Raw genomic sequence first — 23,605 nt, forward strand, 5'->3', positions numbered from 1 at the left:
TCTACACAGGGAACTGAGAACTCTGAGGGGCCAAGGTAGCAGATTTTATTCCTGCTGTTGCAGCTTTGCCCACTCAAGCGGATCAAACCAGATGCCACACTTTTGCCTTCAGAGGCTCTCAGGTGCTTCCCAAGCCTAACACAGCTGTACCTGCTTCTCTTTGGGGCTCATCAGTCATCAGCCTCTGACTTCCTTGGTCTGAAATTACCATCTGAGACACAGCTGCCAAGTCGTTTCAGAGAATGAAAAGCAGGGCAAGGGCAAGAGAGCCTAAGTCCTCCATCACCATTTGATTAGGCATACTCCCCTACTTTGACTGGCTTTCTGGTTATTCATTCAACCAACCAATGAACCAACTAACAAACCAACCAACTAACAAACCAACTAACCAACCAACCAACCAACCAACCAACCAACCAATTGAATGGTTGCTTACTGAATATCTATCTTGTGTCAGGCATGAAATGGGAAAATGATGGTAAGTAAATCACAACAAACCAAGCAGAACAGATGTGGCCTATGGTTTCAGTGAGACAGATTAAATAATCAAACATAAGTAAAAAGTTATTACAGGGAATGACATCGTGTTGCAAGTTGTACAGTCGGGAGAGGTGGAGAGCTAAAAATTGGATCTGATTGAAAATTTCCAGGAAAGCTTCCAAGATAAAGTTATATCTGAGCTGTGATGACCTGAAGGGAAGAAATAACTTATCTAAACAAAGGACACCAGTGACTGACATGGAGGTGAGGAGTCCAGGCAAGGGTGACAGAGGGAACCAGATGTGCAAACGCCCTGCAGCGGAAGGGGGGTGGTATAATCAAAGGAAGTTAAAGACACAGGAGGGACACACTATTAAATCAGACTGAAGGGGAGAAAAATTACATTTGGGAACTTGGGGCCTAGTTTCTGATTTTTATTTTGTTCCTAAGAGCAATGGGAAGCCATTAAAGTGAGGTTTAGTGGAAGACGGCATGATGATGGTTTTAATTCAAAAAGATCACTCTGGTTACATTATGGAGGGTGAATTGGAAGGAGGCCCGGGTATTCTGGGAAGCTAATTAGGGGGTAGCTCAGGGTAGATGATGGGGGATTGAGATATGAGTTGCAACAGGAAATTACATGTACCTTCCTGTCAAAATTAACTCCCATCATGTATTGGTTTTGAAAGCAGTGAATCTCAGATTTTGCTATCAGCATCTCTTGTAGAAATTAAAAGAAAAAATGCTGATGCCCAGTTACCACTCAAGACCCCTCCCCTCTTGGCTCGGGGCCTCTGGGGAAGATGCTCAGTGCTGCTGGGGTACGAGAAGGTCCAAAGAGGATGTTGGGCTGTGCCAAAGGTTGAGGCCCGTGGGATTGGATGGTTGAATAGTAGGTTTTCTTGTCATTTAATCCATCTGCAGATGAATACAGCACGGCACCAGCTGATGCTATTCTCCTTCCATCTTGGCATGGTGGTGAAGCCTTCCCAGGATGTCTTCGAGGTCTAAGTGTGAAAGGTGCACCAACAAGGCCAGGAATGAAAGAACTGCACCTGTTGTTCAGTGTCTGGTGCACAATTACGTGCAAAAATTCCACACTATCTGTGGCCAAGATTAGTTAACTTCTGGAGGAAAACGAGTTGCTGGCTAATCCATAAGTAGTTGGTATGAACTTCTCGGTGCTGAGATGTGTCCTTACTGGCTGTGCCCTCAGTGCCTGATGCAGGGCCTGCAGATCATTCTTTTAATTCAACAAATTTGGACTATTGTCCATTTGTTTGTTCACTGGAGTGTTTCCTTATATACTATCTCGTTGGCTGTCAGGAGTCCAGGGAGATAGCAAGGGAAGATGTTCTTTTGCTCTGCTACACCAGGAGGACTGGGGCACAGACGGGTTAAATAAGATGCCTGAAATCCCACAGCCAGTGAGACTTAAGGGTTTAAGATTATCTGTGGTTGAACTTTATCCACGCAGTTCAGTCCTTGGTGAACTTCCTTAATTGAAAGTTACTTGTAATAGTTTCCAGCGCGAGAGAGAAAGATGATAACAAAGGCAAGGCATCACTTTCTTTTCCTGTTAGACTCCATCCCTGGCTTTGGCTCCCCACCCCCCCTCACCCTGACAACAGCTTTGTTTAGAAGGGGAAATATGGATTGACGTGAACACCATACTACATTCTTATGTCTTCCTTCTGGTGAAGCAGTGTCACGTTGAAGCCATAAAGAGAATAGACAATATGGGGAACAAGAGGTACTCATAATTCAGCAGTCAGGAAAATGTGTGTATAATTGAGAGTTACTTCAATTCAATAAACCACAAATCATCATTCCTGAAATGGAACCTAGGCTGGCAAATATCTCGGCTACAAGATAACGTTTTTTAGACCTGCTGCCCTTTCGTCATGTGCCCTGATATAGATATAGAACTATTAGCTCAAAAGATGTGCCCAAGAAAAGCACAAAAGCCACATGAAATCCATATGGGGATTCTACAAGGGCATCACTGACTTCTGTAATAGAAAAACAAATATATCAAATGGCCACTAAGGAGCCGAGATTAACCTGAGGAATGGAAGGTGTATGAACCTATCAGTTCCTGCAACATGGCTTGAGAGGAAAATGGGAAAACAAATGCTATAGTAACTCAACACTGACAGCTTCGTCCCAAGATGAGATTCTAAGACACTCCTGAAGGCATTATAGACTCACTGCAGATAGAAACTGGGCTCATATGTCAGAGTCTGGCCCCTGCAAAGCTCCAGCTTGCCTCAGCCTTCACGAAAATTCAGTTTTGAAAGGGAGCTTAAGGTTCATGTGGCAAAAAGTACGATGCGGAGAATTGACTTGAGTATAACCCATTGTTGTCACAAACAGAAACACAACAGATAACAGTATATGTACTATATGTGTGTGTTCTTATGAGCATAAAGGTGATGGTAAATACAGTGCAATCTGTTAACACTGACTCCATGGGGGGCAAAGAGATGTGAGGTGCAGCCAGAAACCAGCACTTAGGATTAAAATAGGGAGGGAGTAAAGAAGAGAAAGTAAAGACTTCACCAAATTTCAAAGGCGGGGGGTGGAGTATGGTACGACACAAGAAATACCACAAAACACACCATTCTATTTCTACCATTAATGTAAATGTTTAAATATTGACTAGGTATATGAGAAACAACCAGAAGGGGACACAGATTGATCATAGATTGATGAGGGAGTACAGCCAACTTTGGTCTTAGATTTCTGTTCTTTCTAATGCTCTTTGGATGACAAAGTACAATCAAAAAATCATCAGACAGCATTGAACGACAGAAACAAAAATAAGATATTTCAGCCCTTTCTAAGACTAAAAATATTTAGCAGAGTGGGGAGCACAAAGTAAAAGTAACCCACCTGTGCGTTGCATAGCCTACTCCCAGTAGGTTTAGTCAGACTCAGGTTAACAGAATCTCAACAAGAAACAGGAAAAGAGATCACTATGGTACACTGAGCCCTGGCTATCAAACAGGAGGTTTCTTCAGCTGGTGGAAATAAGTTCATGGGAGCAGTGCTATCCACCTTGTACTTATTCAGTAAGAGTGAACTCTGGCAGGTGACTTCTTATATAAAATATGCAAGTAAGACTATTCTAGAACATCTCCTGGTAGTCGCTAAGAGAAAAGACAGCGTTTCTTGAAAGTTCACTGTGGCAGAAATAATAACTGCTCTCTGTATAGTATCTCATTTAATCTTCAACCCCAAAAGACTGTTAAGATTTGCCTTGAGTCCCAAGACTAGTTTGAACCAAACTCTCTCTTCTTAACTCCAAGTTCAGCACTCCTACTACTGGTTCACAACTGAAACTATTTTATTGTGCTCATTCCCAGTGGGTGCTCTTGAAGAAAGGATTCACTCATATGTGAAACCGGAAAGCCTTTGTAAGTTCCAGTAGCTAAAACCCTCTAACGGAATGCCAACATGGATCAAATTCTTCATTAAATAGCAATGTAAGAGGAGCTCAGTATGATATGCCAGGTTCTGTAAAATACCATGGAAGCTGCAAAACTTCTTTGTGAACACCCTGCTGATGTGAGTGCTCAACAGAGTGAGAAGAACTCTAAACAAGAATCAACTGACATGACTGTGTTGAGCCTGCCCTTTTATAATGGTAAACTGAGTCCTTCCAGCACAGGATAACACTAGTCTATAAGAAAAGACAGTTGCAAATGCCCTATCTTCTGTTCCTAAGCAAGTCTTGGTTCTCTCTGGTATCCTTTTCAAGAGATGCCAGCATTACTGAAAGCTGAGACTGCCTCACTAGATCTGCCGGGAAAGTGTTTCCTGAATATGTGGTTCAATTCATGCTCTCTGGGTTTCTCTTCAGCTTAAAAACTGAGCTCTGGACACAATCTCAAGATACTTACATAGTGGCATGACTGCATAATTATAGAGTCAGCTCCTCCCCTTGTCTACTCAGAGATCGTTTTCTCTGGCACAGGTGCCTCCCCAAATGTGCAGACCCCCACACCTCTTGCAAGAAAAGGTAGCAACAGTAAACTTGTACGCTCTGACCCGGAAGGAGAATATTCACACAAGGGAGGAGGGCAGTGCATATGGGGTTTTACATTTCACCGGAGAACTCAGGTCCAACAAGGTCAGTGATGCCAGAAGACCAGACTATGGATCCACCAAATCATTTGACTGGATACATATTTCACGTTCCCTAGAATGAAATACAGATGGCTGGGCCCTTCACTGAGGACTCTGATCCTTGGGATTTGCCTAGCTAAGTATCCAAACACTTCTGGATCTAATGCTCAGACCAAGAATTTCCAACTAGAACATTACAAAATGGTTTAATCCTTCATTTCCAAATGAGCCATAGCACCATGTGTTTGAAACGAACAGCAAATTTCCACATTCTCTTTTTATGTCTTCTGTACTTGGTGTCTGGCTTAGAATGGAACAGAATACCATAGGGCAGGAGGGACATTTGGCTTGTGTAAGCAGATCAATAACTATAAGCCAAGGTCCGCTTACGACATCTAGACACTGTGGTAGATAGAGCTCATACTTGTGACCCATTATGTTTTAAAAACACTTTTTAGGTAATATAGGACATCAGTACATTATTACCACTACATGATGGCTTTAGGAATCACCACAGCAAGCTTTGGTAGGAAAACTAGGGTGCCACCAAATGACAAAAATCATGTAAATATTTTTAAATAATTTTAAAAAATCAGTCTAAAGCATTCAGGTATGGAATGAGAGGAAAATGGTGCTTTAAAAAGGAGTAGGGAGATTCCTTTAGGAATAAACTTATGCAATGAATTTTTCCTACATATTTTTATGTAGTAAAATATATAATAGAAATATGTTAGGTTTGGGGCGCCTGGGTGGCTCAATATTTTAAGCATCTGACTCTTGATTTCAGCTCAGGTCATGATCTCATAGTTCATGAAATCGTTCTCCATATCAGGCTCTGTGCTAACACTGCGGAGCCTGCTTGGGATTCTCTCTGTCCTCTCTCTGCCCCTCCCTTGCATGTGCGTTCTCTCTCTCTCAAAATGAAAAAAAACTTAGAAAATACTTTATAGAAATATGTTAGCTTAATTAGAAGAAAGAAGAAAAAAGAGAGAAAGTCATGGAAAATTCATAAAGAAAATGTAGGAAACACATCAAATGAGGAAAAAGAAAATTCAAATTGCTCATAATTGTATCACCCAGAGATGACATTGTTAGATTGGTGAATGTTATAGTAACCAATGAGAAGCACTTGAACATGTGCAAATGCATAGACACACACACACAACACACACACACACACACACACACACACAATCCTGGAATCATTATACTGTTTTATGTTATGCTTTCAAAATTTATAAATAGCGTTCAAAACTTTTTTATCTAGCATCACTTGCTAGACTTAACCAAAATCATAAGATCTTATCTCTGAAATGGATATGTGATTTCTTGCCCCAGATGCTTACTTCCTCACTTTTCCAAATTATTAGGTTCTTGAGAGATCTAAGTGACTTTATAGAGGTCTACGGAGTACTGTATGAAGAAGAAGTGCCCTACAGAGTCAGCTGGTAACTTGGGAGTTGGAAGACTCTGGTTACATGCCCTTTGAAATGCAATTTACGTTTGAACCTCAATTTCTTTACTTATAAAAATAGGCAGAATGACCATGAGCCAAATCATCAAATTTAGGGTAGGTGACCTGCTATTTTTCATAATTGTATTATTCTTGTTATGGGCATTAGTGAAGATCCACTCATATTCCAACATCCCTTCAGGCTGCTAAAATGATCTCAGCTCTTAGGTGAAGATGCATAGTTCATTCAAGTGTTACTGGTCACAAGGTGGAGACTGTCCACGCACACAAATGGTGAATCACACTAGGGGCGCCTGGGTGGCTCAGCTGGTTGAGCGTCCGACTTCGGCTCAGGTCATGATCTCACAGTTTGTGGGTTCGGGCCGCACATCAGGCTCTGTGCTGAGAGCTCGGAGCCTGGAGCCTGCTTCCGATTCTGTCTCCCTCCCTCTCTGTCCCGCCCCCACACGTGCTCTGTCTCTCCGTGCCTCATAAATAAAGAAAACTAATAGAAAAAATTAAAATTAAAAAAAAATGGTGGATTACACTAAAGAAGGAGCTGATAAGACAAAGTCATGGAATAATAAATGACAAAGTGCAAAGCCAGAAACCTGAGGAAGCTGCACACTTGGGCAAACCTTGCATGGTTGGGTGAAGTTCTCCTTCAGGGGTAGTGGCCAGCCGTGTGAATGAAATGGGGCACTGGTGTTGTAGGGCCTAAAGCAGACAGGCTGAGAGACTGAAACTCTCGGTAATGAGCCAGGTGTCGCTCTTCGCTTGTCAAGGCAAAGTGCTTTGCAAACACTGATTCCCTGAAGCCCTAAAGAATAGCAACACCCCAATGTATGTGGACCAGTATTGAGGGAAGGAAAAGTGGAGGCTTAGAAAGAGCTGCTAAAAGGGGCACCTGGGTGGCTCAGTCGGTTAAGCATCTGACTTCGGCTCAGGTCATGGTTTGCGGGTTTGAGCCCCACATCGGGCTCTGTGCTGATGGCCCAGAGCCTGGAGCCTGCTTCAGACTGTGTGTGTGTGTGTGTGTGTGTGTGTGCGCGCCCCTCCCCCAATCACGCTCTGTCTCTCTCTCTCTCTCTCACTCAAAAATAAACAAACATTAAAAAAAAAAAAAAGAGCTGGTAACCAAGCCAACCTGAACTTCAGATGCTAGGCCTCTGGCTAGAGACAACCTATATTGCCCGCCTCATTTCCCTCTTTCTTTTTTAACTTGAAGCAGCAAGGGAGAAGAAATCAAGTGGCTCAGTTACCTTGCTAGAGTCAAAGAGAATCAAGCTGAATAGAGTATGGGATAATACATGAGAAAGCCTCTTAAGTCCCCACGGCTCATTGAAATCAGCTCCTGTTCCTTTGTGTGAAAGGAGAAAACAGCCGAGCCTTCTGAGTCCGCCCTGGGCTGGCTTAGACACTGATACCTGTCTAGACTGAACACTGCCTACTAACTCTTTGTGCCACTTCTAAAGGCCCCAATTTTCCCCCAGATGAAAAAGTAGGTCAAATTCCTTTACGACTTCAACAAATGAGGTTCTCACAGGAAATTTTATCAAGAGTCATGTTCTCTATCATCCGACGGCTGGGAGCATCCTGCAATATTTATGAAGTGTTATTACACTGTGGTTACTTTTATGCTGCCATAAGTCTTTCAATGTATGTGAAATTACAGATCATTGAAATCCATTTAATGAGGACACAGCCTTCATGTTTTGAAGTTAAATCTCACCGAAGAAGTTATAATCATGAATTTTCCTTATTAAGTTCCAGTCTTTGTATGTAAATTGAAGTATTAAGACAATGAGATACAGATCAAAGTTTTAATTTTAGTCCCTTGCCTCAGATTTAATTTAAAAGTCTTAAATTATGCAGCGAATTGCATCTCCTTATTCTTACAGCTGTTTAAAACAGATTTAATTATCTTCTGTAACAGACAGACACCATTTCTGCCTACAGTCTTCTCCAATGAATGCCTTCCAAATGGGTTTTGTTGAGTTCTTAAGACTGATTAGGCTCTCTGCCATCCATCCTATGCCTTCAGGTTCTTGCATTGGATTTCTCCAGGAAGCCGAGTTATCGCACTGAGAAGTCTATAGGCTCATTAGGTGCTCATTAGTGGTCCAGAGAATATACATCTTAAACAAGTCTCCAGACAGAGGGATGCCACCTGTCATTGGATACCTGGATCTCAGGGCAAAACACCTTTGATAGGCTCCCTTAAATTCAGGTGTGGTTGGAAAATGTTTGGCTAGTCAGATATAACTTTATGGACAGTTTCTCTCCCCTTTTGGTTGGTCTCTGGATTAACTATTCTTTGTCCCCAAGGAAACAGTGATGCATAAATGCAGAGTGTATATGTATATGTGTTCTTTAAAATTTGTTTTTAACACTTATTCATTTTTGAGAGTGAGAGAGACAGAGCATGAGCAGGCGAGAGGCAGAGGGAGTGGGAGACACAGAATCCGAAGCAGGCTCCAGGCTCCGAGCTGTCAGCAAGGAGCCTGACGCGGGTCTCGAACTCACAGACCGCAAGATCATGACCTGAGCTGAAGTTGGACGCTCACACGACTGAGCCACCCAGGCGCCCCTGTGTGTCCTTGTATTAGCCACAATGAGGGAGTGTGCAGTGGAAGAAATATTGTCTCCTTTGCCTTGTTGCTTCTGGTGAAGGATCCTTCATTACAGTACTTTGGGAGAGAACATGAAAATGGCAGTGACGGAGTTTCTGACAATAGGGGCTTTTCCTCAACTTTAACAGACTTATGTGGTTCTCTGAGTAACAGGTGGGGGAGCCAAGCTTTGGGAGTTTGAGCCAGCTGTGTTACACAGCCCTTTCTGTCACCTAGATGTGGAGGGTGGCCCCACATGCTATTTGAAGGACACCTTCCATTTCTTGCACATGTCAAGTCTGCACAATTTTTACTCCGACACATATAAGCCAGCATCAGTGTACCTAGCCTTTGAGAATCTTCCGTCACTAAGACGTTCTCTTCTTCGCTCTGATGTTAGCAAGGTTTTCATTGATATTCTTATGTTAGAATTAGGACAAGCATTAGTACAGAACAAAGGAAGGGATTTAGATTTCAGATGAAGAGTTAAACATGTTTTGGATGTGATGGAAAATTTAAGAGTCTTTTCCTTTTAAGTTTGGGCTTCATCTCTATACTCCTTGGGGAAGCCTATCCAAATCCACACACGCTGACTGAGTTCTATCCATGTGTTAGGTGCAGTGAGAAGAGATGTTGGGCCTACAACCAAGCATGGCATGATTCACACCTTAATGGCATTTATTGTGTGGTGGGGGCTGCCAAGAATATTATTACAATATAATGCAGTAAACTAAATTGTATGTTTGTTTTCAATGAATATAAAATGTTTACTATTTTATATTTCATGTGGTTAGAATGTTATTTGAAACTTGATATGGCAGAGACCCTTGTTCACCAAAAACACGGATCTCTACAAAATGAAATAGGTCTACTCATAAATGAAAAGTACATGCTGTAAACTTGGAACTTAGTAAAATATGTGTTGGAGAACCAATAAATACACACAATAACTATTTGGTGGCACAGTTGATTCCTCAGGCCATTCAAACTTCACTTGATATGTACAGGAGGTGGAGCCTACATGGAGGGGCTTGTATGTAAATAACTGGGGGCAAAGAACGGGGCATGATATCAGTCCCTAGCCCTACCCAATCCGATAGACAGAAGACAAGCCTATAGGAGAAAACTGAATTATGAGTAAGCCAGGAGACACATAGGCCTAATCCGTGGTGTCCAAATGACAAAATATTATACCAAACTGGAGAGTCTCATGCCTATTTCTGCATTAATCACACTGTCGTGTAATTATCAGAATGTAGTGGGGACTTCTTGGCCCCTTTGGTACCTTGAGGACTTGTTACTTTAGAAGCATCAGAAGCTTGGCAGTAATGTCCCTACTGTTGTGAAAAATTGGCACTAGGTATGGTGGCAAGAGCCTAATACTGTATTTAAAGCGAATTTAGGAGCGTCAAATTCAAATGAGAAGCGGATTCAGAGACTTTGAGGGGGATAATACAGACCGCGTGTGTTGCCAGTGGCATATGTCAGGGGTTTTGTTTGTTTCTGTTTTGGATTTGATTAAATAATTTTTCTAATCTAATTCATACCCAAGACTCTGGAGAAGTTGGGCATACATGGAGGACAAACTCTCTGAGTCCTGCATTCATGTCCTATATTTCCAATATTCTTTAGAATGGATAAAACAATACCAGATACATAGAAGCCATTCAATACAGATAGAATTTTACAAAGAGAAGGAAACCTAGAAAGGATTTGGGATCTCTGGTTGCTAAAATGGTCTTCAACAAATTGATCGCAAGCCATAATATTCTCAGAAAATCCAGGAGGAAAATTTGGCTTTATATATGACCAGTGTGTAAGAATATAGCAGCAGCCATAAGCCAGACTGGCTAGGGCATAGAAAATTTTGCCTATTTTTTCTACTTCTTGGTCTTTGTTACCATGTGTCTCCAGGGAAGTATTTCTAGGGAACATTAGGAACTACATGAGGTCCGTTCCCAGAACTTGGCTCTTTCCACCAGAGAGAAGTAATAAAAAGGCCAGATACCATACAGCCTGGATCTGACTCCTAACTCTATGTGTAAGTAGCTGTGGGATCTCAGGTAAGTTACTTTGCCTTTCTGTGCTTTAACTGTGCTATCTATAAAATGCAATGAGGAGGGTAACACCTACTCCCCTAGGGTTGCTGTGGGATCTAAATGAAATAATACAAGAAAACATTCACAAACTGGACTACACTCAGTGTTCATTAAAGGCTGGATATCCAAATTGTTGTCACTGTGTTACATTTATCAATGCTCCCCAGCTTCTCAGAGACACTCTACTTTCCTTTACTTTGTATGCCTGATCATGTGCATCACCCAAGCCTATGTATATAACCCAGAGATTAATAGAGAAACCGGGTGTTTCTGTAAGGACAGTTTGTGAACATCAGCACAGAGTCCCACAGCTGCATTTGAGGTCCCCAGGGCCTCTTGATGTGGGGACAGTCTTTTTGGCTTGTACTTTGCACTCGGAGACAAGAGCACCAAGGGGCCAGGTCTGACAGCTGAAGATAGCAGATTTCTTTCTCGCTGCTGTAGCTTTGCCCACTCAAGTGGAATGAACTAACTTGTTATTTTTTTTTCCCCTTCGTGCGCCCAGAAGGCATGAATTTACACATCTTACAACCAGATTCCCCAATCTGTTCTCACATCACTCAGCCAAGTCTGAGATGCCTGATGATCTTTGTTACATAGAAAGCAAAGGTGAATGGATGAGAGCCTGGCCTCTGTCCCTGGAGGGTGTACAAAGGCCAGAGCCAACCAGGCGTGAGTTCTTGTTTCAGACCTTGCGCTATTGTGCTCTTAGAAATGGAACAAAACTCTGAATTCTGAAGCCTGCTTCCACACAAACATCTGCTGCTTCAAAAGATCATGTCCTTCTAAGTCATCATAACCAGGTTCCTTATATCTCTGGGAAAGATGACTTCATGCTCACTATACAGGGAAGTATAGAATATAGGATTGACCCAGGAAGTACATCCTTTCCTAAATGTCCCCAAAGTTTTCTTTCCGTTTTCTTTTTTTTTTCCCTAAAGACCTAAATACAAAATGTACAGATAAATGCTATTTGAATTTCTCAAATGATTTTTAAGTAAGCTGTTTGTCGAGCATTAAAAGACATAAAGAAAAAATAAGTAAATCAAATATACGACTTGATTTTTTTTTTACAAAATGAATATATCCATTAATCAATGAAAAAAATTGAAAATTTCCAGTACCCCCAAATCCCACCCCCCCCACCACCTCCTCTCCAAGGGTAACTGTCACTGTCACTTCTGTTACCATAAATTAGCTTTGCCTACTTTTGCAGCTTAATTAAACAGAATCACATGATACATACATATATATATGTATACATATATGTATTTTTTTTTCTCAGTCTGATTTCTTTACTGTAATAGTGGATATGAGATTCATCCAAGCTTATGTAGGGAGGAATAGTTTGTTCTTTTTCATTGTTGTACCACATTCCATTTTATAAGTATAATGTAACTTATTTCTTGATGACACTGTTGATACATGTTTGTTTCCAGTTTGACCTCTTATGAGTAAGTCCGCCATGTATATTATTTTCCACATATTCTGGTGCGTATTTGTATGCATTCTGATGAGTGTACACTTAGGAGTAGAAATCCTGGGTTATAGTCTGCACATATATTTACAGAACAGTACAGTGATTAGTAGTTAATGTCAAACAGATCTCTAAAACTGTAACAATCCATGCTCCAAGCACTATTGTATGAATGACCAGTTACTCCAACAATAATACTTGGTATTATTAGTGTTTGAAAATGTTAATCTTCTGATAGGTAGATAGTAATATCTTATTTTAGTTTTCAGGTGTGTTCCTGATGAGCAGTGATGTTGAGAATTTTTTTCATATGCTTATCACCTATTTGGTTGCCCTCTTTGAGAAGTCCATTTAAGTCATTTGTGCATTTTCTAGTTAGTTGCCAGAATTTTTGTAGAATTGATTGTAGAATTCATTTATAATTTTCTGGGCATGAGTCCTTTATTGAACTTACGTATTGCAAATAACTTCTTACCCTCCAGGGCTTATCTTTTTATTTTCTAAATAGTGTATTTTCAAGAAAAGAAATTCCTAATTTTAATATAGTCTAGTCAAATCATATTATTCTGTATATTTAGTACGTTTCCTTTCCTATTTTAAAACAATCTCTGCTTAACAATTCTCTTCTGCATTTTCTTTAAACACTTTAGTTTTATCTTTCAAAATGAGATGGACAACCCAGTTGGAATTATTTTTGTGTTAAGAGAAATCAAGATTCACGTATTTCCACGTGGACTTTGATGGCACTGCACTGTGTATTGAAAAGATAATTTATCTACTCTACTACAGTGTATCATTTGTCACAAAGAGTATGATGTGTATACACACACACACACACACACACACATGCATATATATGTATGCATGTATTTCTTGACTCACTATTCCCTCTCTTGATCAGCTTGGATATATAGGATATATATACATATATATATATATATATATATACACACACACACACACATACATACATATACATACACATATACATATATATACATATACATATATGTATATACACACCACATACACACACACATATATATGTATATATGTGTGTGTACATATGTGTGTATATATGTACACATATATATATATCTTGACACATTCTTAATTACTATAGCTTTATAATAAATTTTGATATCTGTAATGTAAACCATCCAGTTCTGTGAGTCATCTTTAAGATTATCTTTGCTATTCTTGAGCCCTTGCTTCTTCATATAAGTTTTGTGATCATGCAATTTTCACCCACAAATATATGCTGGGACTTCAGTGAAATCGCCTTGAATATAAGACCAATGAGGGGGAAATTGGCATCTTTTCATAACCTTGCATGTTTCAATTCACAATCATGGTATATTTCACTACACATTTTATGTTTTTAAAATTTTTTTCCAAATGTGTTGTAGTGTTCTGGGTAGATATATTGAAAATAAGGTGTTAGTTTTGTTCGTAGGTATGCATTATATTTTAATGTCATTCATTCCTTTATTCATTCATTTGTTAATTTAAATTCAAGTTGGTTAACATATAGTGTAGTATTGGTGTCAGGAGTACAATTTAGTGATTCATCACTTACATATAACACCCAGTGCTCATCCCAACAAATGCTCTCCTTAATGCCCATCACCCATTTAACCCATCCTCCCACCCAAAACCCCTCCAGCAACCCTTAGTTTGTTCTCTATGTTTAAGAATCTGTTATGGTTTGTCTCCCTGTCTGTTTTTTACTTATTTTTCCTTCCCTTCCACTATGTTCATATGTTTTGTTTCTTAAATTTTTATAAAGTATATTATATATAATTATACATAACATATGATTTTTAATTGGTTCAGAGGATTTATATGCCCAATTATCAAGACTTACTCTAAATCTAGAGTACTTAAAATGTGTTTGAATGATCAATTAACACAGGTTTGAAAATCAAAACCAATGGAACACAGTATCTAGAAACAAATCCACAGAGGTACATTTAATTGATTTATGACAAAGGCTCACGGCAATTCAGCATGAGAAGAACTGTCTTTCAGTGGTGCTGGATCAATGGATATGCAAAGAGAAAAACCTGTATCTACCTTGGTTTTATTCAAGATGGTATAGACTTAAATGTGGAAACTAAAGAAAAACTGTGGCATGATTTCACAACCTTGGGTTAGACACGGACTTCTTAAGCCACAAAAATCACTATTTATTTTATGTAATTAATGATAATATTTGGGTTTATACCTACTATTTCTGTATCTGTTCTATTTGTCTTGACTGTAAGAATGTTTCCTCTCCTCTCTTTCTTTTCTTTTGGATTAATGAGGTGCATTTAATATTATTCCAGTTCCTCTGTCAATAACTTGATAGTTTAATGTCTCTGACTCTTCTTTTAGCTGTTTCTCTAGATATTAAAGCACATATTCTGGACTTGCTGGTGTCTAATATAAATTAGTACTTTTACTTCTTTACAGACATTTCATGGAACTGAAAACACTTTAATGCCATTTAATACACACTGAATTATTGTTGTCAGGTATTTAAATTCTATATATATTTTAAACCCATAGCTGATCATTATTGGCCTGCAAAGTTATTGTTAATTGCAATTTACCCCCGAATATGCCTTCTTTCTTTCTCTTCACTCTTTCCATTATTGTACTTTTATCTGGCATCATTTTCTTTATGCCTGAAGAATTACCTTTAGTATTTCTTTTTATAGAAATCAGCTTATACAACTCATCTCAGTTTCTGTCTGAGAAATGTCTTTATTTTACCTTCACATTTGTTTTTCCTCCAGAACTTCAAAAATGTCATTCCATTTTCTCCTGGGCTGCTTTAAAAATTTTTCTCTGTGTTTTTAGATTTCAGTAGTTTGAATATGATACCTACATGATTTTTGTTTTCTTTGTATATCTCCTGCTTGGGGTTTGTGGATTCTCTCCCATCTATTTTGATATGCTCACACCTTTTGTCAGTTTCAGAATATTATTAGACATTATCTCTTCAAAAATGATTCTGACTCTATATCTTTCTTCTCTCCTCTGGGTCTCCACTTACATTTATGGTAGTCTTTCATCATTTTCCCTTATTATTCTTTTTTTTTCAGTTTACTTATTTTGAATTTTTTTTTAAAGTTTATTCATTATTGAGAGACAGAGGGAGACAGAGCATGAGCATGGGAGGGACAGAGAGAGGGGAAGACACAGAATCTCAAGCAGGCTCCAGGCTCTGAGCGTTAGCACAGAGCCTGTCTCCGGGCTCAAACTCACAAGCCACAAGATCACGACCTGAGACAAACTCAGATGCCCAACTGACTGAGCCACCCAGGCGCCCCTAAGTTTACTTGTTTTGAGAGAGAGAGAGAGACAAAGAGTGAGTACGTGTGTGAGCAGAGGAGGGGGATGTGAGAGGGAGAGAGAGTATCCCAAGCAGGCTCTGCACTGTGGGCAAGCCCAACAGCAAGCCCAATGAGGGGCTTTAACTCACCAACCATGAGATCAGAAGCTGAGCCAAAACCAGGAGTTGGAGGCTCAACCAACTGAGCCACCCAGGTGCCCCTTCCCTTCCTATTTTCTCTATTTTCTATCCTTCTTCTCTTATGCCAAATGCTAAAGTTCCAATTGTCATTTCTTCCAGTTAACTGATCCTCTATCTATATGGGTTCAGTTGGCTGTAAATCCATCTAACTTCTTAGTATCAGTTATTACATCTTTATTTCTGCAACTTCCATTTGTTGACTGCCTCCTACTGATTGCTGCTGGTGGGTTACATTTTCTATCTTAACCCATATTCATGAACATATTAAATATATCACAGACAACTGTTCTTTTTTCTGATGCTTTTTTTCCTCCTCATGGTCCTCTTTCTGGATATATATGTAATATTTTAAATTAAATGTTCAATATTTTATATGAAAAACAAATATGACAGAGTTTTCTAGAAGTCTCAAGAACCCAGTGTTGTATTGCTCACCAGAGCTTCCTTCCCTGATAGTCCCTGAACTCTAATTTTTATTTCCTCAAAATATAATCCTTCTAAAAACTATGCTTGACTTCTCATCCTTTTTGTGACTGCATTCTATTTTTTCTGTATCACGTAGATGCTGCCAAACAACTCAGAGAGGGACAAAAATGCACAGAATTGTGCTACTTTTCTATGTTTCTCTTCTCTCTGGGATTTGACCTGAAGTCAACTTTTATCTTCCCAGCCTTGTGAGCCAACTCTTTAGCCAACACTTTCTGCTCGACCTTCTAACTGGGAATCTGAAATCTGACCTCCTCTACATGTGACGTATGAACTGGCAAAGTTCTTGAAAGAAATTCAGCATGAACTGTTGGACTCATGGCAATGAATGTCCTAACTATGAACAAAAGAATTTTGTTTTCCTAAATCCTCTTGACAGTTCTGTCACAGTCTTCTTCCCCCTCATCTCTCTCTCTCTCAGAATCTTATTCTGGCTCTCTCTCTCTCTCTCTCTCTATATATATATACATTTATTTGCTGTGAGCTAGTATGTCATAGCCTCAAGCACTGGTCCCAGTTCTGTGAAATGCAAGCAACTCCAATTGGCCTAAATTGGTCTGCATCTTTCTAGAGCCAACTGAAAAATTTGGGAAAACCTTAGTATCTAGGCAATTAGGTATGGTTGAAAGGCACTTATTAAGAAGATACCAGAAAGGAGTATTAGGTTACAAGAACGGTTCTCTAAGTGGTCCTTGGACCAGAAGCCTCAGCACCACCCTGAGCTGGAGTTTCAAACTCATTAATTCACAGTTGTTTTTCCTACAGGAATTAAAATACCAATGATTTTGATCAATCCTGACAAAGCAATCCTAATTGCTTCATCTTTTCCCCTTCAAGTCACACTGCAGAGCCTGTCAGGCTACACTATCCCCCTTGACTTTGCCCTTGTTTTGTTGTTTATTCTTTTTTTTAAAGTTTACTTATTTACTTTGAGAGAGAGAGTGTGTGTGTGTGCATGAGCAGGGGAGGGGCAGAGAGAGAGTACGAGAGAGAGAATCCCAAGCTTGATGTGGGCTTGAACTCAAGAACAGTGAGATCATGACCTGAGCTGAAACCAAGAGTCAGATACTTAACCAACTAAGCCACCTAGGTGCCCCTGTTTATCTCAAAGCACAATGCATAACCTATGATCCTGTTGTAAATGTATATTCTTAGCCCCTGCCCCCCCAACTTACTCAGTCAGAACCTTTGGAGAAATGGCCTGGGAAAACTGTTTTGACATGTTCACCAGGTAATTTTTCTTCATATTACAGATCGAAAGCCACTGAGCTATCAGAAGTTGATGGAAGTCAATGATGATGATCTTAATCCTGGTGTCGTTATTAACTTTTTTAAAAAGTTTATTTATTTCAAGACAGAGAGAGTGCACATGCACGTGCAGGGGTTGGAGTAGAGAGAGAAAGGGAGAGAGAGAGAGAGAGAGAGAGAGAGAGAGAGAGAGAGAATCCCAAGCAGGCTCTGCACTGTCAGCAGACAGCCCAATGCAGGGCTCAATTTCACGAACCCTGAGATCATGATCTGAGCCAAGATGAAGAGCTGGACGCTTAACCGACTGAGCCACCCAGGCGCCCCTCATTATTAACTTTTTAAATCCTTTTGTGTTCACAAGGCCTAGCACAGTGCTTCCCATATTTTAGCACTCAGAAAACACGGCTGGATACAGCACTGCCTGGCTTCATAATTGAGATCATTTAATGAAATTATTTCTCCTTTAGAGAACATCTTCCTCATTTGCAAGATGATAAAAATCCCTGTGTGTATTTTAAAAAACACAGTATAAGTTTCATTTTATCCAGTCTACATTTTCAGAAATCTCAGGTAACCATAATTTGTCAAATAGTAATTGATCCTCATAGTGATATTGCAGAGGTGCTACAAAAATACAAACTCTCAATTGCCAAAGACAGTATACTCAATTATATTTAGATTAGCCTTTGTGTTCCATGTATGGCCAGCAGGCTGCCTTCAGAAAAGAAAAGCCAAGACTTCAGGTTGAGAGAGGAAGACAGCAGTAATACCTTTTAGGCTGAACATGTGTGTGTGCTTAATTATTTTAGGAATACCATTAATGTATTCTGAGGAACCTTTTTGCCGGAAGTGCCAGTAAGGCACAATTAACTCCAAAAAGAATTCCCAAGAAGTGATAGATTAGGTCAGCATGAAGAACAACTTGCACTGAAATGAAAATAATTGAGGAAATGTGTCAGAGAAGGCGAAGTCGCAGCAGCAACAACCACAAACCAAAGGCCTAAAGGTAGAAAAACATAAAAAGTTTCAATAACGTGTAAAAAAAATAAATAAATAAAAAACCCAAAACAAAACCACACCAAACCTGATTTCCTAGGAAAAAATCACTGGCCCTAGAAGACAAAAGGGATTCCGGCTTTGGTCCTACCTCTTCCAGCTGCACCATGAGAGTAACGTTGTGCCCCTGTTCTGCCGTCAACTTCCCATCAGCAGTGACGATCCGCAGCCCCCGCGGGGCCTTCCCGGGACACTTCTGCGGTTTGGCAGTGTACTGTTCTCTTACTCCATCGGTGCAGTTATTGGAAACCACTTTCCTATACCTAAAACGAGAGAAGCTCACGTTGTAATCCGGCTCATTACCATTCAAATCACTCCCAATTTTTTAAAGCCAGACCTACCACTGTGTAGCCCTGAGGGCTATCAATAACTACACAGCATGGTTCTCTGAGGATTAGAGCTAATTCTTATAAAGCACCCACCAGAAAGACAAATCATCAGAGGAACATACTGTACATATTATTAGCACTTTAATATCATTCTTTTATTCTGTCAATGAATCATTTCACTTCAGAGCTACGGGAAATGCACAGCAATAGAAGCCTTGCTTCTTGCCCTCACCATGTTTATAATCTTGAAGATACATCTGTAAGTAGTCTAGGAGATACTTTAAAGGCTATATGATTGAGGGTTAGAATGAGTAATGCATATTGCAAGGGAATTTGCAATTCAGGCAAAGAATAGATTGTTATGGATTATGTGACTTAACATTAAACCCCATAGAGGATGCTATGGTAATGGTGTAGTACAGAAAGTTGGCTAAATGTGATCGTTTCTACTCGATATTTTATGAAGAGATATACTGGCTAATTACTGAAAACTCATAATAAGGAGACCAGTATGCAGACTGAGTAAACCTTCCCTCTTCTTTCACTTCTTTCTTCTTATTTTAACTTTAATAGAGAAAAAAAAAGGATTATTCCACAAATTGGCCCTATGCAGTTTATCAGATTCATAATTAATTAGAATCTGTGCTTTTAGGACAATTCACCTTTAAGACTTTGAGCTTCAGTGTTATCTGTTCATCATCTTTTTGGGTGGGGGCCATAGTAACCACTTTATGAATTCATATAATAGACTTCCCGAGCTCACTTACCTAGAATGAGTGGTGGAGCTCAGAGTGGACGCAAAGTCTAAGGTCTTTCCACTCTTCTAGACCAGAAGTGGAGACACTTTTAACACAAAGAGCTAGATAGGAAATATTCTTGCTTTGCCAGCTATCTGCTGTTTGTCACAAGTACTCAACTGTTTGATTGCAGCATGAAAGCAGACACAGGTAATGCATAAAAGAATGGAGACAGCTGGCTTTCAGTAAAACCTTATTTCCCGATGCTGGCGGTATGCCAGCTATGACTCGCAGGCCATAGTTTTCCTACTCCTTCAAATCTAGCCCATGTCCTTTCCTGTGCTTTGAGTCTCAGGACTGACTGCTTAAGATCATGGTTGAGAAAGTCAAATTAAACACTGTCTGGGAAAGTACTCTGGACACCACGGATCACTCTAAGGTCAGTTATTAGTATGTAATTCACCTCACAAGGTAGTTGTACAAATTAAATGGATTGATGTACACAGAGTATTTAAAACCGCCCTGATGATTAGCAAGTGCTTATGAAAGGTTACCAGTTATTTTTACTTAATATTATTATTTCTGTGACCTGTTCATAATCTTCACAGCTTCCAAATGTCCTTAGGATAAGCCATAAATCCTGTCATCTTGTGCATGAAGCCCTCCGCAAGCTCACTTCACTACGTCTCTGAATTCTTTCTCACCAAAAAGCTCCTTCTGCCCTAGCCAAACCTCTATTTTCAATCCTTCTGAGAGTACTTATTTTCTTTTGCTCATTCTGCTTCTCTGTCTTCGTGCATGCTCTCTCGGCTGCCTAAAACTTACACTTTAAGCAACAAATCCTTTCATCTGTCTTTTCCTGACAAGGATAGTAAAATAAGAAGTGAAATAATAAAAAGTTCATATAGAGAGAGTGCTAATTATACTTGTCATTGTGCTAAGTTCTTTACATGACTTTTGCCATTTATCTTAAAAATACCCTGAAATGTTCTGCTTAAGGAAAGTATTATTCTCAATATATAGATGAAGAAGCTAAGATTCATGGAAGTTAACCAGTTTTCTCATGATCACATAGTCAAGACCCCAGAAAATGTGTCTCTAGAACACTTCCTCTCTTTACCACGACTGTACCGACTCTTTAAATAGAAGGAGATTGTCCCTCCTCTGAACTCTTAAAGGAATCCTTATGATTTGCCTGATAGGAACCCATGTATGCCTTCTCTGACTGTCTTCCTGTGTGACTTGAAGTTTAAGTTCCTTGAGGGCATCCTTGTCCCGGGGCACTTACAAAGCTGATAGTAGATTCACACTGGGATGACTGTACTGTGTATGTGTGTGTGTGTGTGTGTGTGTGTGTGTGTGTGTGTGTGTATGTTTTAAATTAAATGTTCATTTGCTTATTTTTGAGAGAAACAGCATGAGTGGGGAAGGGGCAGAAAAAGAGGGAGACAGAGAATCCCAAGCAGGCTCTGCACTTCCAGCACAGAGCCCGATGTGAGGCTCGAACTCATGAGAAATGTGAGACCAAGACCTGAGGTGAAACCAAAAGTCGGACACTTAACCGACTGAGCCACCCAGGAGCCCCTGACTGTACCATTTCAAATGCTAAAGTATCTGCATAGCAGTTGGTTACTACCACTGCCCCAAACCCTTCAAGCACCTCACTCACCAGCCCAGCTGTGACCAATTCCTATCTTTGGAGTCCCTGCTTCTCCTTACAATCCAAAAACTAAGGGGTTAACACCTAGCCCCTCAGGCAGCCTCCAAATCTCTGCTCCTGCACTAGGATCCTTACCCATTCTGATTGGTCATTATCTTGGGTGAGCATTTTTAACATCACTCCATTTGATAGAAAATCCACTGTGCTTCAGTGCATACTGATTAAAAGAGAAAATAATGGTAGATGAGAGAAAGAGAGAGAGAGAAAAAAATGCACCAGCATTGCAGAATGGTGACATTCTGGTACCAGCAAAGGTAGCAAGAAAATGACCAGTGATGTCACACGGTAATTATGCCATCCCAGTGAGTTTGTGCATCAGAAACTCCCTGCACGTTTCACTGAAGGCAGGTTATGATTTTTAATCACTTAGCATCCAAGCACACCTGTGACTCTGTCTTGGCGAGCAGCTATAAAGACATGGGCTCACCATCACCACTGGCATCATCAGCTAGAGTACATTCCTTTGTTTGCCGCAGTTCTGACCAATCATTGCCCCAGGCTTTCCTGAATCCAGCAGCAACAGTTCTGCTTAAATCCAAAGCACGAATCCATCCCCCCTGGGATTCTGCCACCGAGAAGACTGTTGGTAATTTTTTTTTAAATACTCATTAAAAACCATTCTGAAACCATTTTATTTCCTGGATGAAAATGGCATCACATTAGCCCTACCAGACCTGTCCCTGAAATTTAGAAGAAAATTGTGCAGAAATATAGAGTTCATTTACTCAAGTAAGCACACACCTGCTTTTTGCATTAGAGAATGGTTCTATTTTCATCCCAGCAGCTGTCCCTGGGTCTGAGTTACATAAATGAATAATGCATTTAATATGTTATTAAATGGGGCTGCTACCTCCATAATAACAAGGCAACTTATGATTATGTTGGACCTAAGCTCTGAATATTACTGGGATGCATTTAGTTGGTAAAGCATTCTTCAATCCGCCAAGAAGAAAAGTGCTTTGTAATGGCAAGGGAGTCTTTGTACAATTACTGAAAAGGAAACATTCTGCAAATGTGCCTTTGATATTACCGACCGCTCATCAGTAGATAGTGTCTTATTACTTCAACAGCCCCGACTTCAACCATTCTCTTCCTTCCCACCTTGAAACCCCTTTGTCACCTTTTCCTTTTTACCCTTACCTCCTTTGATTTTTCTTCGTTGCTGCCTGCCAGTCTTAAAACAGATGAAGGCCATAGCTTTTCTCTGAGAGTAAAACTGGAAAAAAAGCCATGAAAGTCCTCATTTTCTGTGATTTTACTATTTCGTAGTTTGTTTTTTTTCTTGCGATTTTAGGGTGGTGGTAGAATATGGATGTTTATGACTATTCCCTGTATGTTAAGGTGACACTGTAGTCTTGCTCAGTAGACTGCAACTCTGTCTGTCCTTTAGAATCACTTGCCGGCACTTTTAAAATAGATGCCAAGACCCTGTTCCCAGGGGTCTTGATTTCATTGAGACTTGATTAAATTGCGATTTAACTGAGAATTCTGGGCATTAGGGTGGTTTTGTTTTTGTTTTAAGTTCCCCTGGTGATTCTTGTGTGCATCCAGAACTAAAGACCACTTCCCTGGGGTTAAAACTAGTGTTGCGGAACCAAAGCGCCTGAGTTTAAATCTGGGCACTTACTGTATGAACCTGGTCAGTTACCCAACCTTTCTCTAACGCTTGGACTCTCTGCCTGTCAATTAGGGAGGGATAATTACAGCATCTTTCTTTTCGTTGACGTTCTTGAGAAGATTAAATAAGATACTGCATTCAAGAGGGCTTAGTTTAGACTCTGATGCCTTGTTAGGACTTAATAAATATTAAAATATCAGTAGTTAGTTAAAAAGTTAGCATTTAAAGTATTAAACACGAACTTGCTATTACACAGCAAGTTTCCAGAAAACAGAAATTGCACTCTCATGATCTTAAAATCCAATCGGACTATGTCAATTTCTTTCTTAGACTCATTCAAAACTTCCTGTAGGCTTGTTCATAAAGGATCCCACTGAAGTTTTAAGTGCAGTCCCCAATCTATCCTCAGGGGACTTTTGTAGCTTCAGCCCTTTTCCAATGTGCTTCTTGAGCCCAGGCCACGCTGAAGGCTACATGTCTTCTTTCTCCCTGTGCTCTTCATTCTTCCTGGGCTGCTCTTTCCTCCTGTCAAGCTTTCACTCATTCTGTAAAAATCAGCTTAGAAATCATGTCTCTCTGTGGTGTTGTCTCTTGCCTTTTAAAGGGTAGTCATCACACGTCATGACCAAGGCAGAG

The 23,605-nt window shown here is 40.0% G+C and overlaps 1 protein-coding gene across 5 annotated transcripts in view; it reads right to left on the reverse strand.

Annotated features, from left to right (window-relative positions):
• The window catches only part of SORCS1 (sortilin related VPS10 domain containing receptor 1), a 518,222-nt gene that overhangs the window by 56,814 nt on the left and 437,803 nt on the right, over positions 1-23,605 (reverse strand). For all 5 annotated transcript variants that reach the window (XM_043597466.1, XM_043597465.1, XM_043597464.1 and 2 more), the window contains exon 18: positions 18,657-18,828. In XM_043597466.1, the coding sequence (XP_043453401.1) occupies positions 18,657-18,828 (172 nt within the window). The remainder of the gene's footprint in view (positions 1-18,656; positions 18,829-23,605) is intronic.

This window comes from Prionailurus bengalensis, chromosome D2 (assembly GCF_016509475.1).
Source record: "Prionailurus bengalensis isolate Pbe53 chromosome D2, Fcat_Pben_1.1_paternal_pri, whole genome shotgun sequence".
Lineage (NCBI taxonomy): Eukaryota > Metazoa > Chordata > Mammalia > Carnivora > Felidae > Prionailurus > Prionailurus bengalensis.